The sequence below is a fragment of the Eschrichtius robustus genome, chromosome 2, assembly GCF_028021215.1.
Source record: "Eschrichtius robustus isolate mEscRob2 chromosome 2, mEscRob2.pri, whole genome shotgun sequence".
In the NCBI taxonomy this organism is placed as follows: domain Eukaryota; kingdom Metazoa; phylum Chordata; class Mammalia; order Artiodactyla; family Eschrichtiidae; genus Eschrichtius; species Eschrichtius robustus.
The window spans coordinates 30820685-30843699 of NC_090825.1; the positions used below are offsets into that span (position 1 = coordinate 30820685).

The 23015-nt window shown below is 36.8% G+C and overlaps 1 protein-coding gene across 2 annotated transcripts in view; it reads left to right on the forward strand.

The window, feature by feature from the left end:
• Window positions 1-23015, forward strand: part of WDR70 (WD repeat domain 70) — a 307909-nt gene that overhangs the window by 194728 nt on the left and 90166 nt on the right. For both annotated transcript variants that reach the window (XM_068535256.1, XM_068535255.1), the window contains exon 10: window positions 890-1064. In XM_068535256.1, the coding sequence (XP_068391357.1) occupies window positions 890-1064 (175 nt within the window). The remainder of the gene's footprint in view (window positions 1-889; window positions 1065-23015) is intronic.

Below are 23015 nucleotides of genomic sequence, written 5' to 3' on the forward strand. Positions count from 1 at the left end.
AGAATTTCTTTTAACATTTCTTGTAGTACATATCTGATGGAAATGAATTATCTCAGCTTTTGTTCATCTGAAAAAGCGTTTATTTCACCTTCTTTTGAAATATGTTTTCTCTGGCTTTAGAATATTAGATTGACTTTTTTTTTTCTTTCAGAACTTTAGAGATGTTGTTCTGTAGTGGTTTAGCCTGGATAGTTTCTGCAAAGAAGTTGCTAGTCTGTTTTTTCTGTATTTTTTTTTTTTTTCTCATATAGATTTTATTCTAGCCTCCCTCAGTGGCAGTACTCCTTTGCCTGGGACTGTGAGCGGGAGGGTATTCGTTCTGTCTCTGCCCCAGCTCTAGACTATTAGTTGTTACTTGGTGGAAACTTGAGGCAGTCAGCCTCCCCCAGAGACATGAGATATTTGCCTGGGCCCTAGAGCCGGACATCATTCTTTCTTAGTGACCAGTTTTTTTCAGTGTGTTTTCTGGTATGTGTTATATAGCAGTACATTAACACATGTAATTTAGAAATTAATGTGTGTATGTAGGGGGTGTATTATGTTCAACAGTTTTACTGATCAGAGTGTATAGTCAGAATTGTTTGGAAGCTGCTGCTTTAGAGGGTCAGAACTAAGAACTCTGACAGATTTGAAGTGGAATTTGCCACTTGCTATTTGATTTCATGACAACACAATTTGGATGGTTCACTTTATTTTAGTGGGTAATCTCATTTATAAGTTTAGAATGTCTTACAATGCACATTTTATTTAAAATATTATTTAAATATTAAATAAAAATTTAAAAACATTAATTAGATTTATATGCTTAAAAGGTGAAGCAGTCTTTGTGAACTCTTTTGTATTTTAAAATCCTTTCTTTTTTATAAATGAAAATCTCATTTTTTTTTAGGACTGTGAGGACATGGGAAGTTGAAAATCCAAAGAAGCAAAAAAGTGTGTTTAAACCACGGACAATGCAGGGTAAAAAAGTAATTCCCACCACTTGTACATATAGTAGAGATGGAAACCTCATAGCAGCTGCCTGCCAGAATGGAAGCATACAGATCTGGGACCGAAATTTGACTGTAAGTTAAGGACATTTAAGTCCTCTTTTCTTAGAAGAAAACCACCTTACAAAGCCAAACATCATGTTAACATATTATGAAGGTCAATTTCCTGAGTTTAGCTCTAATTTAAACTTCAGTGTTAGTTGATAAAACATTGGGACTTTTGCAGTAAACAGCATTTTAGCAAACATTCCAGCTCAGTATTTTCCAATGCGTATTAGATTTTGTTTTTAAAATAAACTAAATCTTTTGGTATAAAATTTAAAAAGCATAATGCAGTTTATTACATGACATCTCAGTATACTTGATTTTGAAAGCAAAGGATTTGACAGTAATATAAAACAAGACTAAGCAGAGCACTAGAAAATACCCTTTAAAAGATTTGAGAAAACCATGAAATAGCAAGGACAATCCATCAGTTGTTATGCAATTATTTCTTTAGTAATTTAAATAATATTTTGTTTTGACATTCTATGACATTCCGTTTGAATAGGTTTCAGATTTTTTTTCTTTTCAGTTTTTGGTCATTATTAGAATAAATAAACTTTGGAATTGGAAGGGATCATAGAATTCTGTAACCACAGAAATAATGAATAAGATAATGAATAGCCTTTGGCTAATTTTGTGAATTACCAATAAGCTTTGAAAAGGGTTTTGTTGTATGCATAGATGGTAAAACAAGAATTGTTAAGTGGAATGATTCTAGATCACCAAAGTTAAAATGAAAATCTACACTAATGTCATAATTGGTTATCTTATTTTTTAAAAAAATTTATTTTATTTACTTATTTTTGACTGCATAGGATCTTCCTTGCTGTGCACAGGCTTTCTCTAGTTGCGGCGAGCGAGGGCTACTTTTCGTTGCGGTGCGCGGGCTTCTCATTGCGGTGGCTTCTCTTGTTGCGGAGAATGGGCTCTAGGTGCACGGGCTTCAGTAGTTGTGGCGCGTGGGCTCAGCAGTTGTGGCTCACGGGCTCTAGAGCACAGGCTCAGTAGTTGTGGCGCACAGGCTTAGTTGCTCCACGGCATGTGGGATCTTCCTGGATCAGGGCTTGAACCTGTGTCCCCTGCATTAGCAGGTGGATTCTTTTTTCTTGTTTTTTTTTTTTTAATTTTAATTAATTAATTTATTTATTTATGGCTGCGTTGGGTCTTCGTTTCTGTGCAAGGGCTTTTTCTAGTTGTGGCAAGCGGGGGCCACTCTTCATCGCGGTGCACGGGCCTTTCACTGTCGCGGCCTCTCTTGTTACAGGGCACAGGCTCCAGACGCGCAGGCTCAGTAGTTGTGGCTCACGGGCCTAGTTGCTCCGCGGCATGTGGGATCTTCCCAGACCAGGGCTCGAACCCGGGTCCCCTGCATTGGCAGGCAGATTCTCAACCACTGCACCACCAGGGAAGCCCATGCAGGCGGATTCTTAACCACTGAGCCACCAGGGAAGCCCCAGTTATCTTATTTTAATAAAAGGTGATGGTCAAATTATTAATTTAATAAATATTAAGTATGTACTATATGCAGGCACTATTCTGGGCACTGCAAATACTGTAGATTATCCAAAATTTCTGCCTTCATAGAGTTTACATTCTTGTTCTTTTTAACAATTATAAAAATAATTTTCTTTCAAATAAAATTGCCTATCAAATACTTACATTTTGAAAGGGGCCCCAGGAAACATAGTTGTCGTTTCAGGCAGATGAGTTAAAGTCAGTTTTCTTGGAATAAGGTAAAAAATAGTGATAGGAAAAAGGAGTCCATGTTAAGATTGCTGGAAATATCTTTGGCATTTTCTGTTTGTCAGATCTTTTTATTTCTGTTTTCATCTCCACTATAAACCACATAATGCTTCATAACAGCTCAGAGATTTAAAAAATCCTTTGAATTGTAAACTTAGTTTTTTAACAAAGCAATAAATTTTTTATTTCCTAGCTTTCATCGTCTCTGGGTGCTGTTGATTTAAACATAGAAATTCTAAAACATGAAGTTTTCTTATCTAGCTTTAATAGTGATGTGTTTGGTATATATATATATATTTACGTATATATATGCCTTTTCTTAGAAACCATATATTTTCATAAAGTTCAGTATAGTTTTTAGAGATGGGCCTTGCACATCTCTTGAAATAATTAGTATATCTCCTATTTCCCATTTTGTAGAAACCAAAGCTATTTGAATGCCAGTTCCCCCCTGCACCCAAAATCTTTTAAGCCATTCTTCTAATCACAGACTTTGATTTTGTTTATTTAATAATACATGAATGTAAAGCTAATTATACCACATCCTATTCATCATATTTCATTCATATTTTTAAACTTGCATGTGTGTGTGTGTCACCTGAAGACAAATCAAATTGAGAGGAAAAAACTTGCTAGCAGGAAACGCAGTTTGATTAAAAAACAGCTTAAAAAATGTTCTTAACTATTACTTTAGCAACAGTAAGTCATCTACAGGGAAACACTAAAGCTGAGATAAGAAACCCTAATAACAATGTTTTTTTCCACACAGTAGCCAAAGAATTACATGGCAAATAATGGTTAATACATATGTTTTGTGACAATTAAGTAAAGCTATCACAATTGCCATGTTTAGTCATAGAATTTTCATTAGACCAATTGAACTTCAGCAAATTAAATGAAATGTATTTCTTTTCTTAGAAGTAAAGTGTCTATCAGTGATAACTTCCTGTGTTCTCAAGACCTACCTTTATTCTAGAATTATGCTGGCTAGTATAGTAGCCACTAGCCACATCTGACTATTTCAATTTAAAATAATTAAAATAAAATATAATTAAAATTTCAGTTCCTTGGTCATACTAGCTACTTATTGGACAGCACAGATAGAGAACATTCTCATTGTTGCAGAGAGTTCTGTTGGACATTGCTGCTCAAGAGGAGTGTTTGTTTGCCCAGCATCCCTCTCAGTCCTATGATGCTGGGCTGTCTTTAAATTTGAGAGGAAGCCCAGTTCAGAGGAGCTTCTACAGGTCTGCGCTGCCTTCCTGCTCCCTCACTCCCCATTCAACAGCACTTATGTGAGCAGCAGCGAGGAGGCCAGTGCTTGGTTGGAGTAAAGTGAGGGAGGTGCAGAATATGGGGAGATGACGTTGGAGAGGTAACAGCATGCCCCCTGACTCAGGGCCTTTGCATATGCGGAACCCTTCAGCCTCCAACATTCTTCTCTTAGGTGTTCACATAGCTTTTCCCCCCTCACCTCTTGCAGTACTTTGCTCAGATTTTCGCTTCTCAGCAAGGCCTTCCCTGACTCCACACTATGTACAATTGCAACCTTCACCCCACCAGTGGCACTCTCTATCCCTCTTATTTTCTTCCATAGGGCTGATCGTCTTCTGACATACTATACTATATATTTTACTTGTTTATTGAGATTGTCAGTTTATTTCTAAGAAGTCATTAAAAAATAGTAGCATAAAGTACTATCCTTGTTATATGAAAGCATAACGAGATAGAGATATGACAGAGAGAGAGGGAGGGAGGGAGATAACTGATGTTATTTTTCATGTATCCTTAATGATGTAGAAACACATAATCTGTGTTAACATAGATGGATTTTTAAAAACTGTTTTCATGTCTCTCTCACGTATAATTTCTGGCTTTTAAAATATTCCAGCTTGTATAGTCTTATGAATACCCAATGACTTCTTCTGTTCAAATAAAAACACCTACCAAATTCTTTGGACATATTTTGCTCAAAGCAGCATTAGTGCTCTTTAATATCTACCAGGAGTCTACAATATGCTAGACTCTTTACTAAAAGAATATGCTGTACTTCCCTGTACTGCAGTCACTCTTTGTAGACTAAGATTTTGGCAGGAAAATGAGGACCCATCATCTTCATGGAGTTTTGCTTTCCCTAGATCCAGGTGATGGGAGGGAATAATATTTGAAGTTTGATTTGGCAATGGGGTACTACCAGCAACTTGACCCGCTCTCCACCTGACTGCCTCCTGCTGCTCCTTTGGCCTGCAACCCCAGCCCAGATTAGGAACATGACCACACGCTACAACCCCTTACCAGGAAAGCCTCAAGCCTGGGAGACACTGCAGAGACATTTCTCTAGCTCGGAGGTTGATCAGTGCCCACATTCTCTCAGCCATGCTAGAGAATGGTTGGTATGGTTCAGAGAAAGCTGGGGCAAGAACTAGTAATCACACCAGGAGATAAGCTTCTGGGCAAATAAGCCCCTGGTGAATAAGAGAACAGGTATGAAGGAGAAAGAATACAGCAAATGAAATCACCAGTAGTAGCTTGCATCCAGTGTTCCACAAATCTTTAAATGTCTCCAGTCACCTTCAGATAACCCAAGTTAAGATTAGGTTGATTTATGGCCTTCTATATCTTTCCCTTTATTTGTGTGTGTGTGTGTGTGTATATATACACACACACACACACGCACACACACACACACACATATACATATACGCACAGACACAGAGTAAAATGTTTTGTTTTTATAATGGAGAATTTACAATTTGCTTTTTTTATTTGAGACTGTAACATGGACAGCCTTGTAATAATAGATATAGTTCTAATTGGCTTTTTTCAAAATTTCTTTATTTAAATGGAATCATAATTTTACAAACATGAAATATACACTCTTCAAAAAATTATTATTACTATTACTGTTTTATTAATTGCCTCTACTCTTATTATCCTATCTGTAACTCATGATGCTTGTAAATTACCTGGTATGTAGCTTTCTGTACTTTTCTCCATAGCTCTATGTGTGTCCATATATCTAGCTATCTACCTAGATCAGGAACATTTCACCTGGTGGTAGTTTTGAGAACCTACCGTCTCACCGAGAATGAGACAAATGACAAAAAGGTGTCTTTTCCCTTCTTTTTGCAAAGACCAATCGCACGTAACAATAATTCACAGCTTTCACCCAGTATTACTTGTTTAAGTTAAAGCAGTGAAATATTGACTACTGGGGGGAGAGAAGTACATTATAGAGGAAAAAATGATATTCTTAAACAATTTTTAAAAATCAAGTGATGTATAAAATGGTTCTGATATCTTCCTTTGAGGAAAAAAATGGTGTGTCTCTGTAAAAAATATAAAGAGTCATGTTAAAAAATCGAATATAGATTTCTGTCTTTTCATTAGGCCTAATACTTGGAGTTTAGAAAATATATATGGATAGCTAAAAGTCTACCACATAGTTCTATAGCACATTTTTTTGTAAATGACACCTGAGACGTACAATTACACTGTACATTACTTGGGGCTTTCATTCCATCAGTCCTGAGTTTCCTAAGCTCTCTACACACTCGTTTTCCTTATTCATGAAATGAGGGCATGATCCCCACCTTGTCTGGTTATTTTGAGGATTATATTTGGCAATATATTTAAAGCACCCAGAACAGGACTGGCACATAGCAGGTTTTAATAACTGTTGGTCTTCTTCCTCTTTTCTTTTTAGCTCCTAGGCGATTTACAGTTTTTATAGAATGGTGAAGTTAGATCTCAGGATGCTATTTAATTATGGCTGTGAAAGTGTCATGAATTTGAATGTGACAGATGCTTTGGAGACTAAAAGTATGACTTAGGAAGATAAGAATGTAGATCCCTGCTAGAGCCAGTCATTCAATTATATGGAAATACAACCATCGTCAATAAAGAAGATCTTTATATATCCATTGGTTAGTGTGCCTCAGTAGATATGAATTATAATTATTTTTAAAATAAACATTCAAGAGAAAACATATGCATACAACTTTTATTCTATAGAGTTTTTAACATGTGTGTTTTTCAAAGCTCATTTTTCAAAAAAATATGTCATTGATTCAAAACACAAATAAACCATCAAAACTGTGTGAAATTACTTGCAGGCCCTGAAGTTAAGTTCTAATTTGTCAATTATTTTAATGAAAGCTTTGAAGTTTTACTTATAATGCTCTTGTAAAATGTCACATATTTTTGTAAGCAACATTTGTAAAAATGGGAATATACTGGTTTCGAAAAAATCAGGTTAAAAGTTTTTCTTTTAAATGTAGATGATTGTTATCCTTGTATTTTTTTGTTTGTTTTGGCCCTGCCGCAAGGCATGTGGGATCTTAGTTCCCTGACCAGGGATTAAACCCGTGCCCCCTGCATTGGAAGCATGGAGTCTTAACCCCTGGACTGCCAGGGAAGTCCCTGTTATCCTTGTTTTTTGAGGGCAGGAAAAATAATTGAATTTAAGACTTCCAGTTAAATATGGTAAGTTAAACACATTCATTCAGTTCTGTTCCCTCCTGAAACCCCACTAAAATGACGGAAAAGGCATTTTTAAAGCATAAATCCATACAGACAAAGAGAATTAGAGAGGAGATGACAGCAGAATAGAGAAGTCAAGACACTTTTGGAAGCTAGAAACCAGGTGATTGACTTAAAGTATTTTAAGTACTTTACATGTAATATTTTATTTAATCCTTACAAGAATCCTATGATAGAAGTAGTTACTATCATTATTTTACAGATGAGGAAACCAAGACAAAAAGAAGTTGTGTTGCCTACCCAAAATTACAGTTAGTAAGTGGCAGAACTGGGATCCAGTCCTAGGCAGTCTGGTGCAAGCGCTTACACAAGGCATCAGCAAACTGTGGCCCATGTGCCAAATCTAGCCCACCACCTGTTTTTGTATGACCTGCAAGCTAAGAATGGTTTTTACATTTTTAAATGATTCTATTGTTTTCCTGTGGTTGCTGTAACAAATTTGCCAAAAACTTAGTGGCTAAAAAAACACAGACTTCTTATACTTATGTAGGTTAAAAGTCTCATTGAACTAAATATCAAGGTGTTGGCAGGACTGTTTTCTCCTTTGGAGGCTTCAGGGGAGAATCCATTTCCTTGCCCTTTCCAGTTTCTAGAAGCTGCCCACGTTCCTTGGCTTATAGCCCCCTTCCTCCATCTTCAAGGCCAGCAACAGTGAGTTGAGTCCTTTTCACTTTGCAAAACCATGACCTTCTCTTCCGCTTCTGCCTTCCACTTTTAAAGACCCTTGTGCTTACATTGTGTCTACTCGAATAATTGCCCTATTTTAAGATCAGTTGATTATCAATGTTAATTCAATTTGAAATCTTAATTCCCCTTTGCCAGGTAAGGTAACATAGTCATAGGTTCCAGGGATTAGGAGGTTAGAAATCTTTGGGGGGGCATTACTCTGCCTACCACAATGGTTTATAAAAAAATCAAAATAAGAAAAAATATTTCATGACACATGAAAATGATGTGAAATTCAAATTTCAGTGTCTATGATGAAGTTTAATTAGAACACCCTTGCTCATTCATTTTTGTATTATCTATGGCTGCTTTTGCACTACAGTAGCAGAGTTGAGTAGTTACAACAGACTATATGGCCCTCAAAGCCTAAAATATTTTACTGTCTGGCCCTTTACAGAAGAAGATTTTGACCCCTGACATAGTGTTTCTAATCAGCTTTTTAGTACCTTACTCTTATATATTAATGAACAGACAAGGATCACCAGATATTTGAAGAAATCCCCTAACAAGAAATACAGAGACTAAAGCAATCTCAGAGGGGAGAGAGAGAGACAATGTAGGAAACAGAAAAATATTTCAAGAAAAAAATTCTATATTTAATATTCTCAGAGAGGAAAGAGAATATTGCAGACACGAAACTAAAGCAGAATACTACAAAAATTTTTTGAACACTTAGAGTTCAAGAAAGAGCTCTTGGAAAATAAATAGGTGACACTTGGGGGAAAATCCATGAGAGTATTGAAAGAAATAGTCAAGGAAATCTCCTGGAAAATAGCATAAAGCATAGTGAGAAAGAAAAGATGGACTTAAGGGTCAATTCAGGGCCCAATATTTGACCAGAAAGTTTTAGAAAGAGAAAATGTAGAGGAGAGAGCATACAATTAGGTAAGAAATAATTACTACTGCCCTTCTCCCACTGCCCGCCCCCCATTACCCCCAAAAGTCTCAGAACTGAAAAGATTTTTTTTCCAGGTAGGAATTGCTCATCAAGTGCTCAGCACAGTGAATGAAAAAGACATCAAACCATATGTCATGAAATGTCAGGACACCGGGGTTATAGAGAAGATCCTAAAACTCTGAGAGAGAGAGAGAAAAATAGGAAACATGTAATAGAAGGATGTTGGGGCCATCTAATTTAGGTTGTTGATAAGACAGTTGGTCAAGATGTGTGAGATCATGGACTCCTAGCTCAATAGGGAAGGAAATGAAGAACAGGAGGGGCTGATACGTGGAGGGAAAGTAGAGAGATCACGTCATTCACTCCACAAAAGTTAACGAGCACCTTCTCTCGTCCAAGTACTATTCTAGGTCCTGGGGATTCCACAGTGAACAAAACAAGAGACCCCATCCAGTTTGCTTTCAAAGGCTCTGAAGGAGCTGGAAAATCGGTATTTTGAGGATTTATCAGAAAACATGGTACAATCTCTTTTAGTGTTTTTAAGGATTTTTTAAAAAAGGCTTTCTAAGCACCAAATTCAGCTGTCTTTTTACAGTCTCTGTTCTCCTTATTGACAGTATCACTCTTTGAAACAACCTTTCTCCTGCCAACTTCCCTCTTGCCCTCTGAACTCCAGGTAACGAGGCAATCTTGACGCGTGTGACAATCACTACCTTCTTGTCCTTATTATTCTTAGCCTCCTTCACTGGCTGTGTTTCCCACCGTCTCCATACTAGAGTAAAAGAACATCATCTTTCCTAGTCTCCTGTCAAGCAGATGAACTATTTTAAGCTCAGTTATCATTACTTGCAGTGACTGCTGACTGAATCTGTGGCTCTTAATTCCATCCTACACGTTCTCCTACACTCCGGAGGCGCATTCACTTGCCTGTGAAAGAACCCCACCAGGATGTTAAGCTCAAAATACCAGGACACAACTCCTCATCTCCTTTAGAACTCACTCTTCCTTTTGACTTTGCTAGTTTTCTTAATTTATATTTCCATTTAGAACTTCAGAATATTCTCTATCTCCTATAAATTCTATGTTTTAGTGTCCCTCACACCTGCCCCCTCAGTTTCATCTCTTTTGCCTTCACTCTACTTCCGACTTTCATCACCTCTCACCTCTGTTGTTGGTTATCCTTTCCATTCTCTGTCCATCCTCTCTGTTTTACTCAGCCCCAATTTAAATCACGTTCAATACAATAATCACTGCTTCGGTGCTTACCACATTGAGGATAGTTCACATTTCTGCAGACTGACACCTACAGCCTTTCAGTTTGTGTTTAACCTGTCTTTGAGTATCTCCCGCAACTTTCTCCATAAATAGAAAACCTTCTTTTTAAAATCAGATTAGGTTATACTCTGTTCTCTCCTCATCGTCCTCTACTTTACTACTTTATGTGCCTGTCTCTATACTGACCACTCTGCCCTGTCTGTCTCTCCTGCAAGCCCCCCACTACTGGAGGAGATCTCACCCAGTGAAGAAGGCAAATCAGATGCCATTCTCTTCATGATGCTGTTGCACAGTCGTGATGCAGTATTTATGGACTAGAAGATTATGTATCTAGGAGTGTGAATCCTGAACACATTCAAATAACAGAATTAGGTCAAATGTTTAAAAAAAATTAATCTTCCACTTAAAAATCTCATCTTTTTAATAACATAGTTGCCGTAGTTTAACCCATGGTGATGGTGAATTTCCCCAGGCTGCAGAAATGTCCAGTTATTGACCTAACATTGCCTCACGCTATTGAATAGGGAATGGGTAATTCAAATAGTGAAATAAAGCAAGATTCTGGTGTCTGCCTGTCTCTTCAACCTCATCTTCTACCATTCTCCTTCATGCTCAGGAAACTCCAAGCTAGCTGGCCTCTTTCTGTTCTTCAAGTATTGTTAGGCCTTGTCTACCTTGTAGCCTTTGTACTTGTTATCCTTGCTGCCTGTAGGCCTTTGCCATAGTTATCGGCCTGAGTGTGGCGGCTAACCTCTCATTCTGGCCTCTGGTGAAATGTCATCTCAAAGAGCCATCAAGCAATGTAGTAGCTGAGAATATAGATTAAGAAGACTGGTTCTAGAGCCAGGCTAGACTACTGACTAGAGTAGTACTACTCTACTGGCTTTCTCCTGCTCCTGTTTCTCTGTCCCATTACTTTGTTTTATTGTCATTATAGCACTTAACACTGTGTAATTACTTTGTTTCATTTTTCATTTGCCTTCTCATTCATTTTGTCTCCCCCTAAGCTTCATAAGGTCAGGGACTTTTTGTCTTATTTGCTATTTCCCCGTGCCTAAGAACATGGCATAGAGTATGTGCTTCCAGTTAATGTTTGTTGACTAAATGGGTGAATGGATGCTATCAGAGCATCATAGGTTTTATCTAGGATTAGTTTCGTTTTTCGGTTGCTGTTATTCTTGTTTTCAAATTTTAAATTACTGTTAATCGAGCTTCATTGTTATCAAATGAATGTGTTGTTATAGGTTATTTGATTTAGCCTTCAGTATGGACCGATGCTTATTTGCATCAATAGTATTTTTAGCCTATTGTTTTCTAATAAGTAGATTTTAAAGTGTATGATACTAATAATAGCTAATATTTATTGAACACTTACTTTGTGCCAGCTGCTGTTTTAAGTGCTTTATATATATGTTAATTCATTTGACCCTGAGGACAACACTGTGAAGCAAGTACTACCATTAACCAAATATTTTAGATGAGAAAACTAAAGCACCACAGAGAAAGGTTTAACAACTTGTCAAGGTCATGCAGCTAGTAAGTTGTGGAGCCAGGCAGTCTGCACTAGAACCTTTACTCCTAATTGCTGTGTTGCACTGCTTTATGGTTCAAAAAATGAATGATCCTGATGGAGATATTCTAAAACTAGATTGTGGTGATGGTTGCACAACTCTGTAAATTTACTAAAAATTGTTGAATTGCACACTTAAAATGGGTGAATTTTATGGTATTAAGTTATGCTTTGATAAAGCTGTTTAAAAAGTAAATGATCCTTACTCTTATTGTTAAAATGGATTATAATCTTGTCAAAACTGTATCTACAGTAGAACTTTAAACCCTGTGTTCTCTTGCCACTGGAAATGGGAGTAGATGAAGTAGGTAAACTTTTATCCTGCCGAAGTTGACTAAGGACAAAAAAGTTTGTGTGTCACTGTCATGTGCTCTTTGCAGGCAAGGATTTTTTTCTTCCTTTCCTTTGGATTCACTGGGATGCAAAGCATATATAGGTATTTGTTGAATTAACTTTCAACGGTTTAATTTATCTGCACCCTAGGTATTTAAATTGTATCCAAAAGATCCTTGCTTTCATACTCTAATTTTGAAATACAGACCTTGTGCAGTATCCTGAAAAAGGCAAAACTTATGCACTATCTCAATGCATAGACATTAACATATAGAAGGAAAAAATGTAACTGATGAAAATAATGTGCGAAAAAATTCTTAGGTTTAGATACTGATCAAAGTTGCTTAGGGAAGCCTGAAGGAAAATTAAAATTGAGTTAACATAGAATTTACTTACAAAGATTTGCAAGTATTTTTAAAGCATTTTAACTTGTGAGTAAAAACAGAAGAATCTTCCCCTGAATGTGATAGAAGAAAACTTACATGAATATTTATGGATGTGTGTTGATATTTAGAAAAAAAAAAAAGGAAATCAGTCATGAACCAAAAACCTCCAGTTTAAAATATAAGACTGCTGTTACTGAGTCAAATGTATACACATCATAACTAAGCAGTTAGTATAATCTTATATTTTCATTATATTGAATAAATAGACCAGAGGGGCTATGTAGATTCAAGAGAGTGATGTAATTTTTGTCACTACTTGGTAACTTGTAGGTAGCCAGAATAGTAAAGTGAAAGTAATTATGAAATGTCTGAAAAAAGGTAAGACAATTTTATCTGCATTTTTGTAATCATGATTGGAGACAGTCATTTTGTAACTCTGTTTTTAATTTTGTTAGACATGTATCCAAAACATAGCTCATAATTTCCTCTGAAAACTTGGTCCCAGGAACCTCTTTAATTGCCCCCAAAGAAAGTTTATTTTGGTTAGTTTTTTTCTGATTTAAAAAAGTAATCCATATTTATTCATAAAAATATTCATCTGAAGTAGAAAAGCATAAGAAGAAAATAAGTCACCTGTAACTATACTAATCAGAGGTGAACATTTCTAGATTCTTTTCTATACTCACGTATAAGGTGTGTGTGTGCCTTGCATATGTGTTTGTTTCCGTATGCAGGGGTTTTTGGTAGCCCTAATAATTAATACTCCCTTCTCCCTACATGGGTTCTAAACAAATTAATAAATAAGACTAATCACTAAAGCATGACAGATGAAGGCCAGAATCCACCTTTGTTACAGATGGTAGAGGAGGATGAAAGCCAAAAGTCCCAGCTGACTAACTCCTGAATTGGATAGATTTGCCCAGCCAGGCTGGCCCCAGGAAGACTCAGGGCATGGAGATGCAGAGGATAATTACCCACTAAGGGCAGCTTGCACCCAGGAAGGAAAAGGAGAGAGCTGAGCCAAACACTCTCAGTGAATTCTTCCCACATTCGAGTCAGATTAATAAACTGCCTTCTTTTCTAGGGAAGAGTGAATGAGAAGTGGGGAGAGGTTGGGGTGAGAGGATATCAGGTCAAGTAGGGCCTTGGAGGCTCTGTAAAGGAGTTTGAACACACTCTTGTGAGGGTAATGAGAAGCCATTAGACAGATTTTAGGAGAAGAATGACATCATCTAAATTATATTTTTCAAGGAATCACTCTGCATGCAGTTATTCTCTGCACAGGGAATAACTACAGGGGGAGAAAGGTGGAGGCAAGGAGACTGGTTGGGGGCTGGCTGGTGCAGACATCCAGGTCATTTCTTGGACGAGGGTGGTAGTGGTGGAGGTGATGTTCAGTTTCTGAAGATTTTTTGAAACTAGAATTGACAAATGGGTAAAATTTAATGTAAAGGTAATTTTTTCACAGTATTTTACATGATGCCTTTTTAAATAGCTGTACACTGGTGTAATATAGATGATTTGGAAAATGATTCCATAAAACACATTTGATCATTTCCTTTCATGGTGCCTGATTTTCTAATAAGTAGGCTCTTTGAGAGTTGAGAATTTGGATTTCATGAAAACCTGCCTTGATTTTGTGTTATTTTAGTTAATTTTGAACAGCTAATTTTACTTTTATTATTATTTTATATCAATTGGCAATATGGAGTAAATGCTCCCTAATTCTTAAAAGAAAAAACAGAAGATTTTTAGTGTTTTCTGTAGCACAAGCAGAGCCCTTTGCAGTTGTCTAGATAGGGCTGTTATGTCATCTAAAATGGTCAGACTCTCTGTAGGGTGACTATACTCTCTAGAAAGCCTATATAAGGGATGCCTCTCTCTAGGAGAGATAATTCCTGAGCCATGTTTCTCAGCTACAGGACAGCTCTGATTTATTTTGTAAGCTGACGAGGCCAAACATTACTGTTTTAACCATTATAAACAAGATACTAAATGTTAAATGTTCACTCAATAGAGCCACTAGTAGTGCTTTTATATACAGAAAATAGTGTCTGAGCCAAAAATGCAAAACAGTTCTCTGGTCTACATGCGTTCTCTTTTAACTTACTCTTTGATTCATTGCAACTGGAGAAGTGATGTAACCAGTGATGATTTGAGCTCCAAAACTCTCGGTGCTACAGTGATTCTTCCTGTTTTGTTTTATTTTGTTTTTTCCGTCTTCTTTCTTCTATTAATTACCCAAGCCTTACCACATTTCTTAAAACTTCTCAGAAACTTTAATTTTTATAATGTGAGACCCAAATTAAAGAGCATTGCAAGATTCTGTTAAACCTCAGCAATTCAGAATATTTTAAATATTTACCAGTTTTGTTCCATATCAGAGTTTTTGTGGCTTTCAGCTCTATCCTACAAAGTAATGCAAGGATCAAATCTTAATTCAGAAGTATTTTTAAAGTTATTGCTCAAATTTATTTATAGTTCGTTTATAAAGAATTATTCTCACTCTAAACTGTCTGATAAAGAATTTGACTTTTTGCTGTAAACATTTTACCCTGGGTAGAAAACACAGATGCTCATGGGACAGGTGTTCAGGAAGCCAGTTGCTGTGTACATCATGTGGTAACCCTGTTTTATTCTGAAAAATAGTTTTTATACTCTCTCAATTGGAAAATATAATAGAGAAAGGACTTACTTGTCTTGTAAAGCTGTGTACTTTTTATCCACAGTAAATTACATTTTACATTGTGACCCACTACACACGTATCTTTGCACAGACTGACATACACACACACACACACACACAACTGAAATAGTTTACCATAACAGTTCGTAATCTTGCAGTGTACAGTGCACTCTGATGTTTTTTCATTCCATTTGATTTCATTTTTAAAAAGTACTGATCATAATCTATTAAATTGATTTTATGACCCACTAATGAGTTAGAATCCAGAGTTTGCCAAACACTTCTAAATCATGTCCCCAGTATAATTTGATCTTCACAGGTGAGGTAGGCAAGGCTAATATCCTTTAGAAACATAATTAAAGCCTGCACTTAAAAAACAGAAGCTTTGACTGAAGAAGAAGAAATGGTTTGGGGCATTGAGTGACCAGAGGTCATAGTAAACACAGTAGGCACTTGAATGGTGAGGGAGAGGAAGGGGAGCTGTAGAGATCTAGATCAGGAGGCACATGGATGCAAAAGATGCTTTCCCTGACTTGGCATTTTTGCCTAAGCCCCTGAAGACATCTGGCATGCCACCAGAAATCACCTGTGGTTGGAACGTACTCAGTTGCTGGTGTCTCAGAAGGCTGCCAGAATTAGTTTGCAGGGCTCTACCTCTCAGATTCCTGTAGTTCACCCCCAGAAATCCCATCCATACTAATCCAGTCTAGTTTCTCTAGTTAAGTCTGTTTCCCTAACTTCATCTGTTTGCATGCTACTCTCATAATTCTTTCCTTGTCTATACAGCACCTTATTGTTTACTTAGTTAAAAATTGATTTATTTTAAAATTATAAATACTTTTTAAATTGAGGTAAAATTCACATAACATACAATTAACTATTTTAAAATGCACAGTTCAGTGGTATTTAGTGGTTTCACAGTGCTGTGCAACCACCAGCTCTCTCTAGTTTCAAAACTTTTTCATCACCCCGTAAAAACACTCTGAGCATTAAGTGATCACTCATCATTCATTGAAGGAAATAATTCATTCTGTACTATATTTATGCTTTAATTACTGAGATAGTGAATCAAGATTATAGACATGGTATAAAATTAAAACATTTTGCTAAGTTTAAATGGCCATAGCTAAAATAGAATTCTTTGTCATTGACTAGATCTAGTAGCCAGAGGACATTTTGCTGTTTTATTTTTAAACTGAGGAAGATTTGCCTATAAACCATTTAGTAGCAGAGCAAACTTTCCAAGTGCTCTGAGTTAAAACATATGGAGGTACTGAAGATACTTGCATGAGGCTTGAATGTTTTCCCACACATAAAATGTGTATCTCAAAGAGGGGAAGATATTTTAGACATTTCACTAAAATACTAGTTTAAAATTATAGCAAAATACATGGTAGTTATTTTTATATTGATAAATTAAGCATGCTTTTGTTTAATAAGATATGATAAGCCAAAAAATAAAAAATTCTCTGCTGTATTCCTAAATCCACATTCTTAGAGAAAGTGACCCTCCTGTATAAATCTGAAACGGATACAGTGGTGTGTGTGTGTGTGTGTGTGTGTGTGTGTGTGAGAGAGAGAGAGAGAGAGAGAGAGAGAGAGAGAGATTTTGGTAGCAATTGCGTGTTTGTATGGCGTTTCCCCATTTACAAAGATACACTTGGACCAAATACTTCTGTTTTATCTTATAGGAGAGTATTTTTTTAATATTTTGAAAACCAATACATATTCTGTGTTTTTCAATTAGCTAAGAATATTTGCTAAACTTTACTTTCTGTACTCTCTGTGTTACAGAAACAGTGGATAGATTGAATATGCTGTTTAAAGAGAATCTCTAGCCTTATCCCACACAGTAGCTTGCCATGCCCCTCTTGGTGGCATTGGAGTGGGGTGATCTTGAGAGGGAGGCCTATTTTTTCTCTTTCAGTAAATGGCTGTAAGCAAGAGAAATGTACGATCAGACTTAAGTTTTTGAAGAATCTCTTTATTGTCTCTACGGAAGATAAATTGGAGGAAATTAAGGCAAGAGACAGTTAAGGCAAGGGGTCAGTTAAGAGGTCTCAGGTGAGTCCAGTCCCAAATGAGCGATAATGAGGAACTCAACCAAGTTTGTGGAGTGAGAATGGAGACCAGTCCAGAGAAGTGAATCAGAAAGGTACTTAGGATGTGTAGGACAGATATGACTTTAAATGTTTGTGGATGAGGAGTGAAGGCTGAGTGACTGACTAGAGTAACTGAAGACCCATGCCACCCATCAGGGCAGGGAGGTTTTCCTGAGGAAATGGAGAGAGAAGGAAAGGCTATAAGGGGTTTGGTTTGGGATGTGTCAAGTCACAAAATCCTGAAGTCCGTATCCAACTCAGTTGAATAAATGAATGAATTTGCTAATTCTTAGGGGTAATTTACTAATATCCACGTCCATTACTCTCTTTTCCTATATTTTGAAAAATGCCCTAACTTTTGGCCTGGGGCTGGATTTCTGTTTCCAAAATCTGACTGAGATCTGGTTCTTTCCTCCATGATCTAGCCTAATTTCTTTGTTTCTGCTGATTGAATTACTGTGCCTTGACCTATGCCTCTGTACCTGTATTACCACTTTGTTTAGCACCTCTGGCCCAAGTTTAATTATGATCCTTACCAACTCCCTTCCTGCCTTGCTCACCTTTGGCTCAGAATCCCTTCTGGATGCATATCCTTGAGAGAGATGGTGCAGTAAACTTTATTGGAGGTGTATTTTCTCAGTGTCCCTGTGCACTGATTTTGATAGGGCATAGGAGAGAACACAACACTGTAGCGTGGAGGAAGAGTACTGTATTAGGTCTTATGCCACTCACTGCTGCTTCAGAATTAGCTGTTTAAAGTAAACCACTCAACCCCTCCATGCCTCAGCCTCTTTTTCTGTGAAATGAGTAGGTTGGGCTAAAGGACCTTTGAAACTCTACCTTCAGTTGTAAAAATTTGTCACAAAATTTACATCTGTAATATTTGACTCCATAGAATTGGACTTGATAGAACTGTGTATCAAATACAGTGTATTTTAAAGAATAGATAAATTAAATCTCTTTATAGAAATTGAATGGGAAAATAAATCTCAGGAAAAATTATTTCAGTAAAATTAAATTGAAAAGGGGAAAAAAAAAACCCTGAAAAAGGAAAATGGTTTATTTGTGCTGCTAAGATAATTGATAAAGGAATTAAATTAGCCTAATGGAGCTCATTCTGAAATATATTTCCTCCATGAAATTAATTGAAGTTGAGATAATTTGATTAAAATATATTTGAGAAAATATATTTCAAATATATTTGAAATGATGGGGCCATTTCACAAGGACACAGGAGCCAAATTGAAGGAGCTCCTAATGTTCAAATCTGAGACAAGTCTATGAACTATATCTGGGACAAGTCTATGAACTATATCTGGGACAAGTCTATGAACTGTAATTCATGGAATAAAGTAAACATCCAGGAATATATATATATACACACACGTACAAACACATGCATACATAATTTCTTACAATAGAATTCCAATTAATAAATGTAGAAGGAAAGACCGAAATAGGAAATCACCATGGGGCAAATACCACAGTAATAATTATTGCAAGCAAGAATCATCAATGGATGCTAAAATTAGTAGGCAACAGTACGGAGAGAAACAGGATATTTACATAATCTCAAGACATTTCCTCACAAGGTACTAACTACACAGGGAACAATAATGACTTTACATTGGAGGAACCTGGTAGACACCACCTTAACCAAGTGATTAAAGACCACATCACCTGTAACAAGACATTGACACTGTGTAACTCCTGATATGGTGCATGAGAAGGTATAGCGTCACTGCTGTTGTATTCTTGGTAAGAATATATAACTTCTGTCTAATAATGAGGAAACATCAGATAAATCCAAATGGAGGGATAGTCTGTAAAATAACTGGCCAATACTCTTCCCAACTATCAAAGTAAACTATCCCAGATTGGAGGAGACTAAGAAGACACGACAACTAAATGCAATGTGGGAGCCTTGTTTCAGTCTGGACCAGAAAAAAAGATAGTAGTGGGAAAATTGGTGGAATTCGAATAAGGTCTATAGATTAGTTAATAGTATTCTGCACTGTTAATTTTCTGCTTTTTAAATAATTGTACCATGGTTATAGTAGATGATAACATTACGAGAAGCTGGGTAAAGGGTATATAGGTATAGGTGATATTTTTGTAATTTTTCTATAAGTTTAGAATTATTTTGAAATAAAGAGCTTAAAACATGTATTTTAACCTTAAAAATGATTTTGAAACAGCCTTGATGTCAACATGGCAAGGTTAAGTCAACTCATACACCCTTTCCCCTGCCTATACACTAAGCCTGAAAGTGCTAAAGTTAATAGATTTTGAAAAATTTGAAAGAGATAATTTTAGGGCAGCAGGAAGTTCTTTTTAATAAATGGAGAGGTAAATTTTTGGTCTTCAACATCCCTGAGGATTAGTTAAAGCCTAAAAAAGAATGTGTTCAAGAGCTTCCCTGGTGCCGCAGTGGTTAAGAATCCTCCTGCCACTGAAGGGGGCACGGGTTCGAGCCCTGTGCGGGGAAGTCCCGCATGCCGCGGAGCAACTAAGCCCGTGCGCCACAACTACTGAGCCTGCGCTCTAGAGCCCGCGAGCCACAGCTACTGAAGCCCACACGCATAGAGCTTGTGCTCTGCAACAAAAGAAGCCACTGCAATGAGAAGGCCACGCACCACAACGAAAGTAGCCCCTGCTCGCCGCAACTAGAGAAAGCCCACGTGCAGCAACAAAGACCCAACGCAGCCATAAATAAATAGATAGATAGATAGATAGCGCTAGCATATGTGCATATAAATGACTTATCTTTTGAGGGTGACCATCTGGAGGATGGATAATCATGTCTCCTGATGCCATTAAATGAACTGTGGATCACATGAGTCTTAGTGGGAAGTAGAGCACAGCCTCCACTCCAAAACCCCAAAATGCCAAATGCTCACTTTCCCAGCCTTCTTTGTGTTAATAGAATGCAGGTATTCAAAGTAGGCTTGGCCAATCAAATTCTCCCACTATGGCCTTTGATTCAGGAGCTAATGAGAGGGAAGAATTCATTCTTGTGTGGGAGTGGAAGTAGTGGCAACCATTTTAGGGGTAGCAGTGACCCTGATGGTGTCACATGCAACATTCTGAAGTGGTAATGGTGTCCTCTAGGCTTGTTCTGGGTCCTGAATCTGGTTGGGACCCTGGCTGTGCAATGCCTGCTAGTTCCCACACATTTTCTGAGCCTGGTTCTGTAGCCTCCCCAGCAATTTTAGGGTGCACTTTCTATTCTTTCAGTAAATTCATCTTCTGCTACAATTGAGAACTCTAACTGATAATGTATAGATCTGTTAATCAAAATATCAGGAGCAAGACAGAGCCCTTTAGCGTATGATTTTAATGGATTTAATAACTTTATCCTGTGATTTAGAGAGCTATCTGGAACTTTAAACTGTCTCCATCTTTCTTATTCTTTTAGGACACTAAAATGAGTGTATGTTGCAAGAGTTGTTTTAAGGCATGTATATTTTTCAGCTCTTCAAGGTTTAATATGCTTTTATATGTATTATATTGAGCTAGTAAGTTGAGTTTGAGAGTCATTATTATGTAATGGTTAACAGAGTAGACTGTGGAGGTATGCCTGGATTCAAATCCAGGCTCTGTCACTTACCTGAATAACAGTTTCTCCAGTTATGAGACAATAACGGCACCTACTTCTGGGCTTGTTAGGGGGACTAAATGACTCTGTGTGTGTGTGTGTGTGTGTGTGTGTGTAAGTGTGTAAATATATGTGTATATGTGTGTAATGCGTATATGTGTGTAGGCGTAGAGTAGTGCTTGGCAGGTAGTAAGCTCTCTATTTAGCTATTGTTGTTATTTTGATTCTCAGATCAGCTCAGAATTTATTTATGTTTGCTTTTCTGAATGATTTTAACGTGTCAAGTTCTTAAACCCATTTGTGTTTGTAGTACCTTTTCCTCTTGGTGAGCCTCTCTAGTATGTGTCTTAACAGAAGAAAGTTCACACTGTTGATGAGATCTGAGAACAGATTTTGTACATTGGTATGTTACAGAAGCAACTTGGTTCTTGACAGTTATTGGAATCTATTTAGCTGATTTGCTTCCAAGGGAAAGTGATAACTGACATCCCAACTTCAGACGGAAATGAATTGGTTGTTTTCAAGAGCAAGACTAAAATATTAGCTTCAATTAATTATCTTTAAATATTTCTAGGATAATTTAATATACATAGCACTCAAAAGAAAAAAATGTATCCAACTTAAATTAATGGAATTTTATAAGCCAGATGAACAAAATTAAGCTATTCACTGGCTGCCCAAGGGAGGGGTGAGTTAGAACATTCGGAAGAAATGGAGAACATACGAACAACCCCAGAGAGAGTATTCATTTGAATAATGAACAACAGCATCATTGTGTCAAGCCTTTGAAATTCTTTCCCCCGTTGCCTATTGGAGTTAAGTTTTCCTTAAACAATTATCATACCAAGATGATGGAAAAAAGCCTGAAAAACTTCCCTACAACTTCACACTTTCTGATCATGATTAAGACTTAGCAGTGCAATTTTAATCCTTTAAATATGACAATGATTCTTTTCCAGAGGATATGGACATCATTACCCACCTCTGAAGACTTGTCAAAACTTTCCTCAGAGTTTTATTGTGGTCAGTTAGCAGTTTATTAAAGGAAAGACAAGGTGCTCTCTGGGGCTGCTAGTGAGACAGGAGGAAGTTAAAAAACTACTCTCAAAATACTTTTCCTGCCTCATTTGCAGATCTAGGAACTCTGATCTGTGAACCTTCTTTATGCATGAATGTTGTTGTAAGTCTTAATTCCTTCACTTTCTTGGCTCTTCAGCTCTTTCTGGTCTGAGTTTGTTGTGCAGTTCTCTGTCAGTGGCTCTGGCCTTTTACATGTTAGTTGGTGCCAGTGTCATCTGTTTTGGATTATAAGCTCCTTGAGGGCAGTTACTCTCTTTGGGCTTGGGCTCTACGTCACTCTTTGATGGTGATCATGATGGTGAAGTGGTTTTCTCCTTTGATTTGAAATACACTCGACCTCTGGTTAGTATATTCCGAGAATTAATTATATTGCAATTATTTCTCAATATTTATATTGCAAATATCCCTCAATATTTATCTACTTTCCAAGTGCCTGTGTCATATCAAAACAAAAATAATAGCTATTTTTTGTTGATCATTTTCTGGGTACCAGAAAGTGTGTTTGAGCCCTTTACATTTATTATTTCATCTAATTCTCACCACAACTTACTGAGATTGCTATTATTTTCCCATTTTACACATGAGAAAACTACGACTTAAAAAGTTAAATAATTTGCCCGTTGTATGTATAACTAGAAATGTTAAAGCCTAGAAACTCAGGTCTGTCTGGTTCGAAAGGCACTGCTTTCAACCACTGTATCACAGTTTTCTTTGATACAGTGGTCTCTATGGACATTTGTATGTGATATTGATTCTATTATGTCTCTGAAATCTATATTTAAATGTTTTTCTTTTAGAATACTTATAGAGAGTTATGATTATAATGGCATACCCTTGAAAAACAAGGATTTTTTTTACTGATTTGTCTTCATTTATTAGGGGAAAATATCCTAAAAACATCTTAAATACCTATTCCATTTATCTAACACTGAAAAACCTGCATTAATAGCAGGTTAAATGCTTTAATGCTGTTTAGAATATGTGAGCGAACATTCCTCATAGTAGCTGTCAGTGTGGATACATTTTGTTTTTCCATGATAAT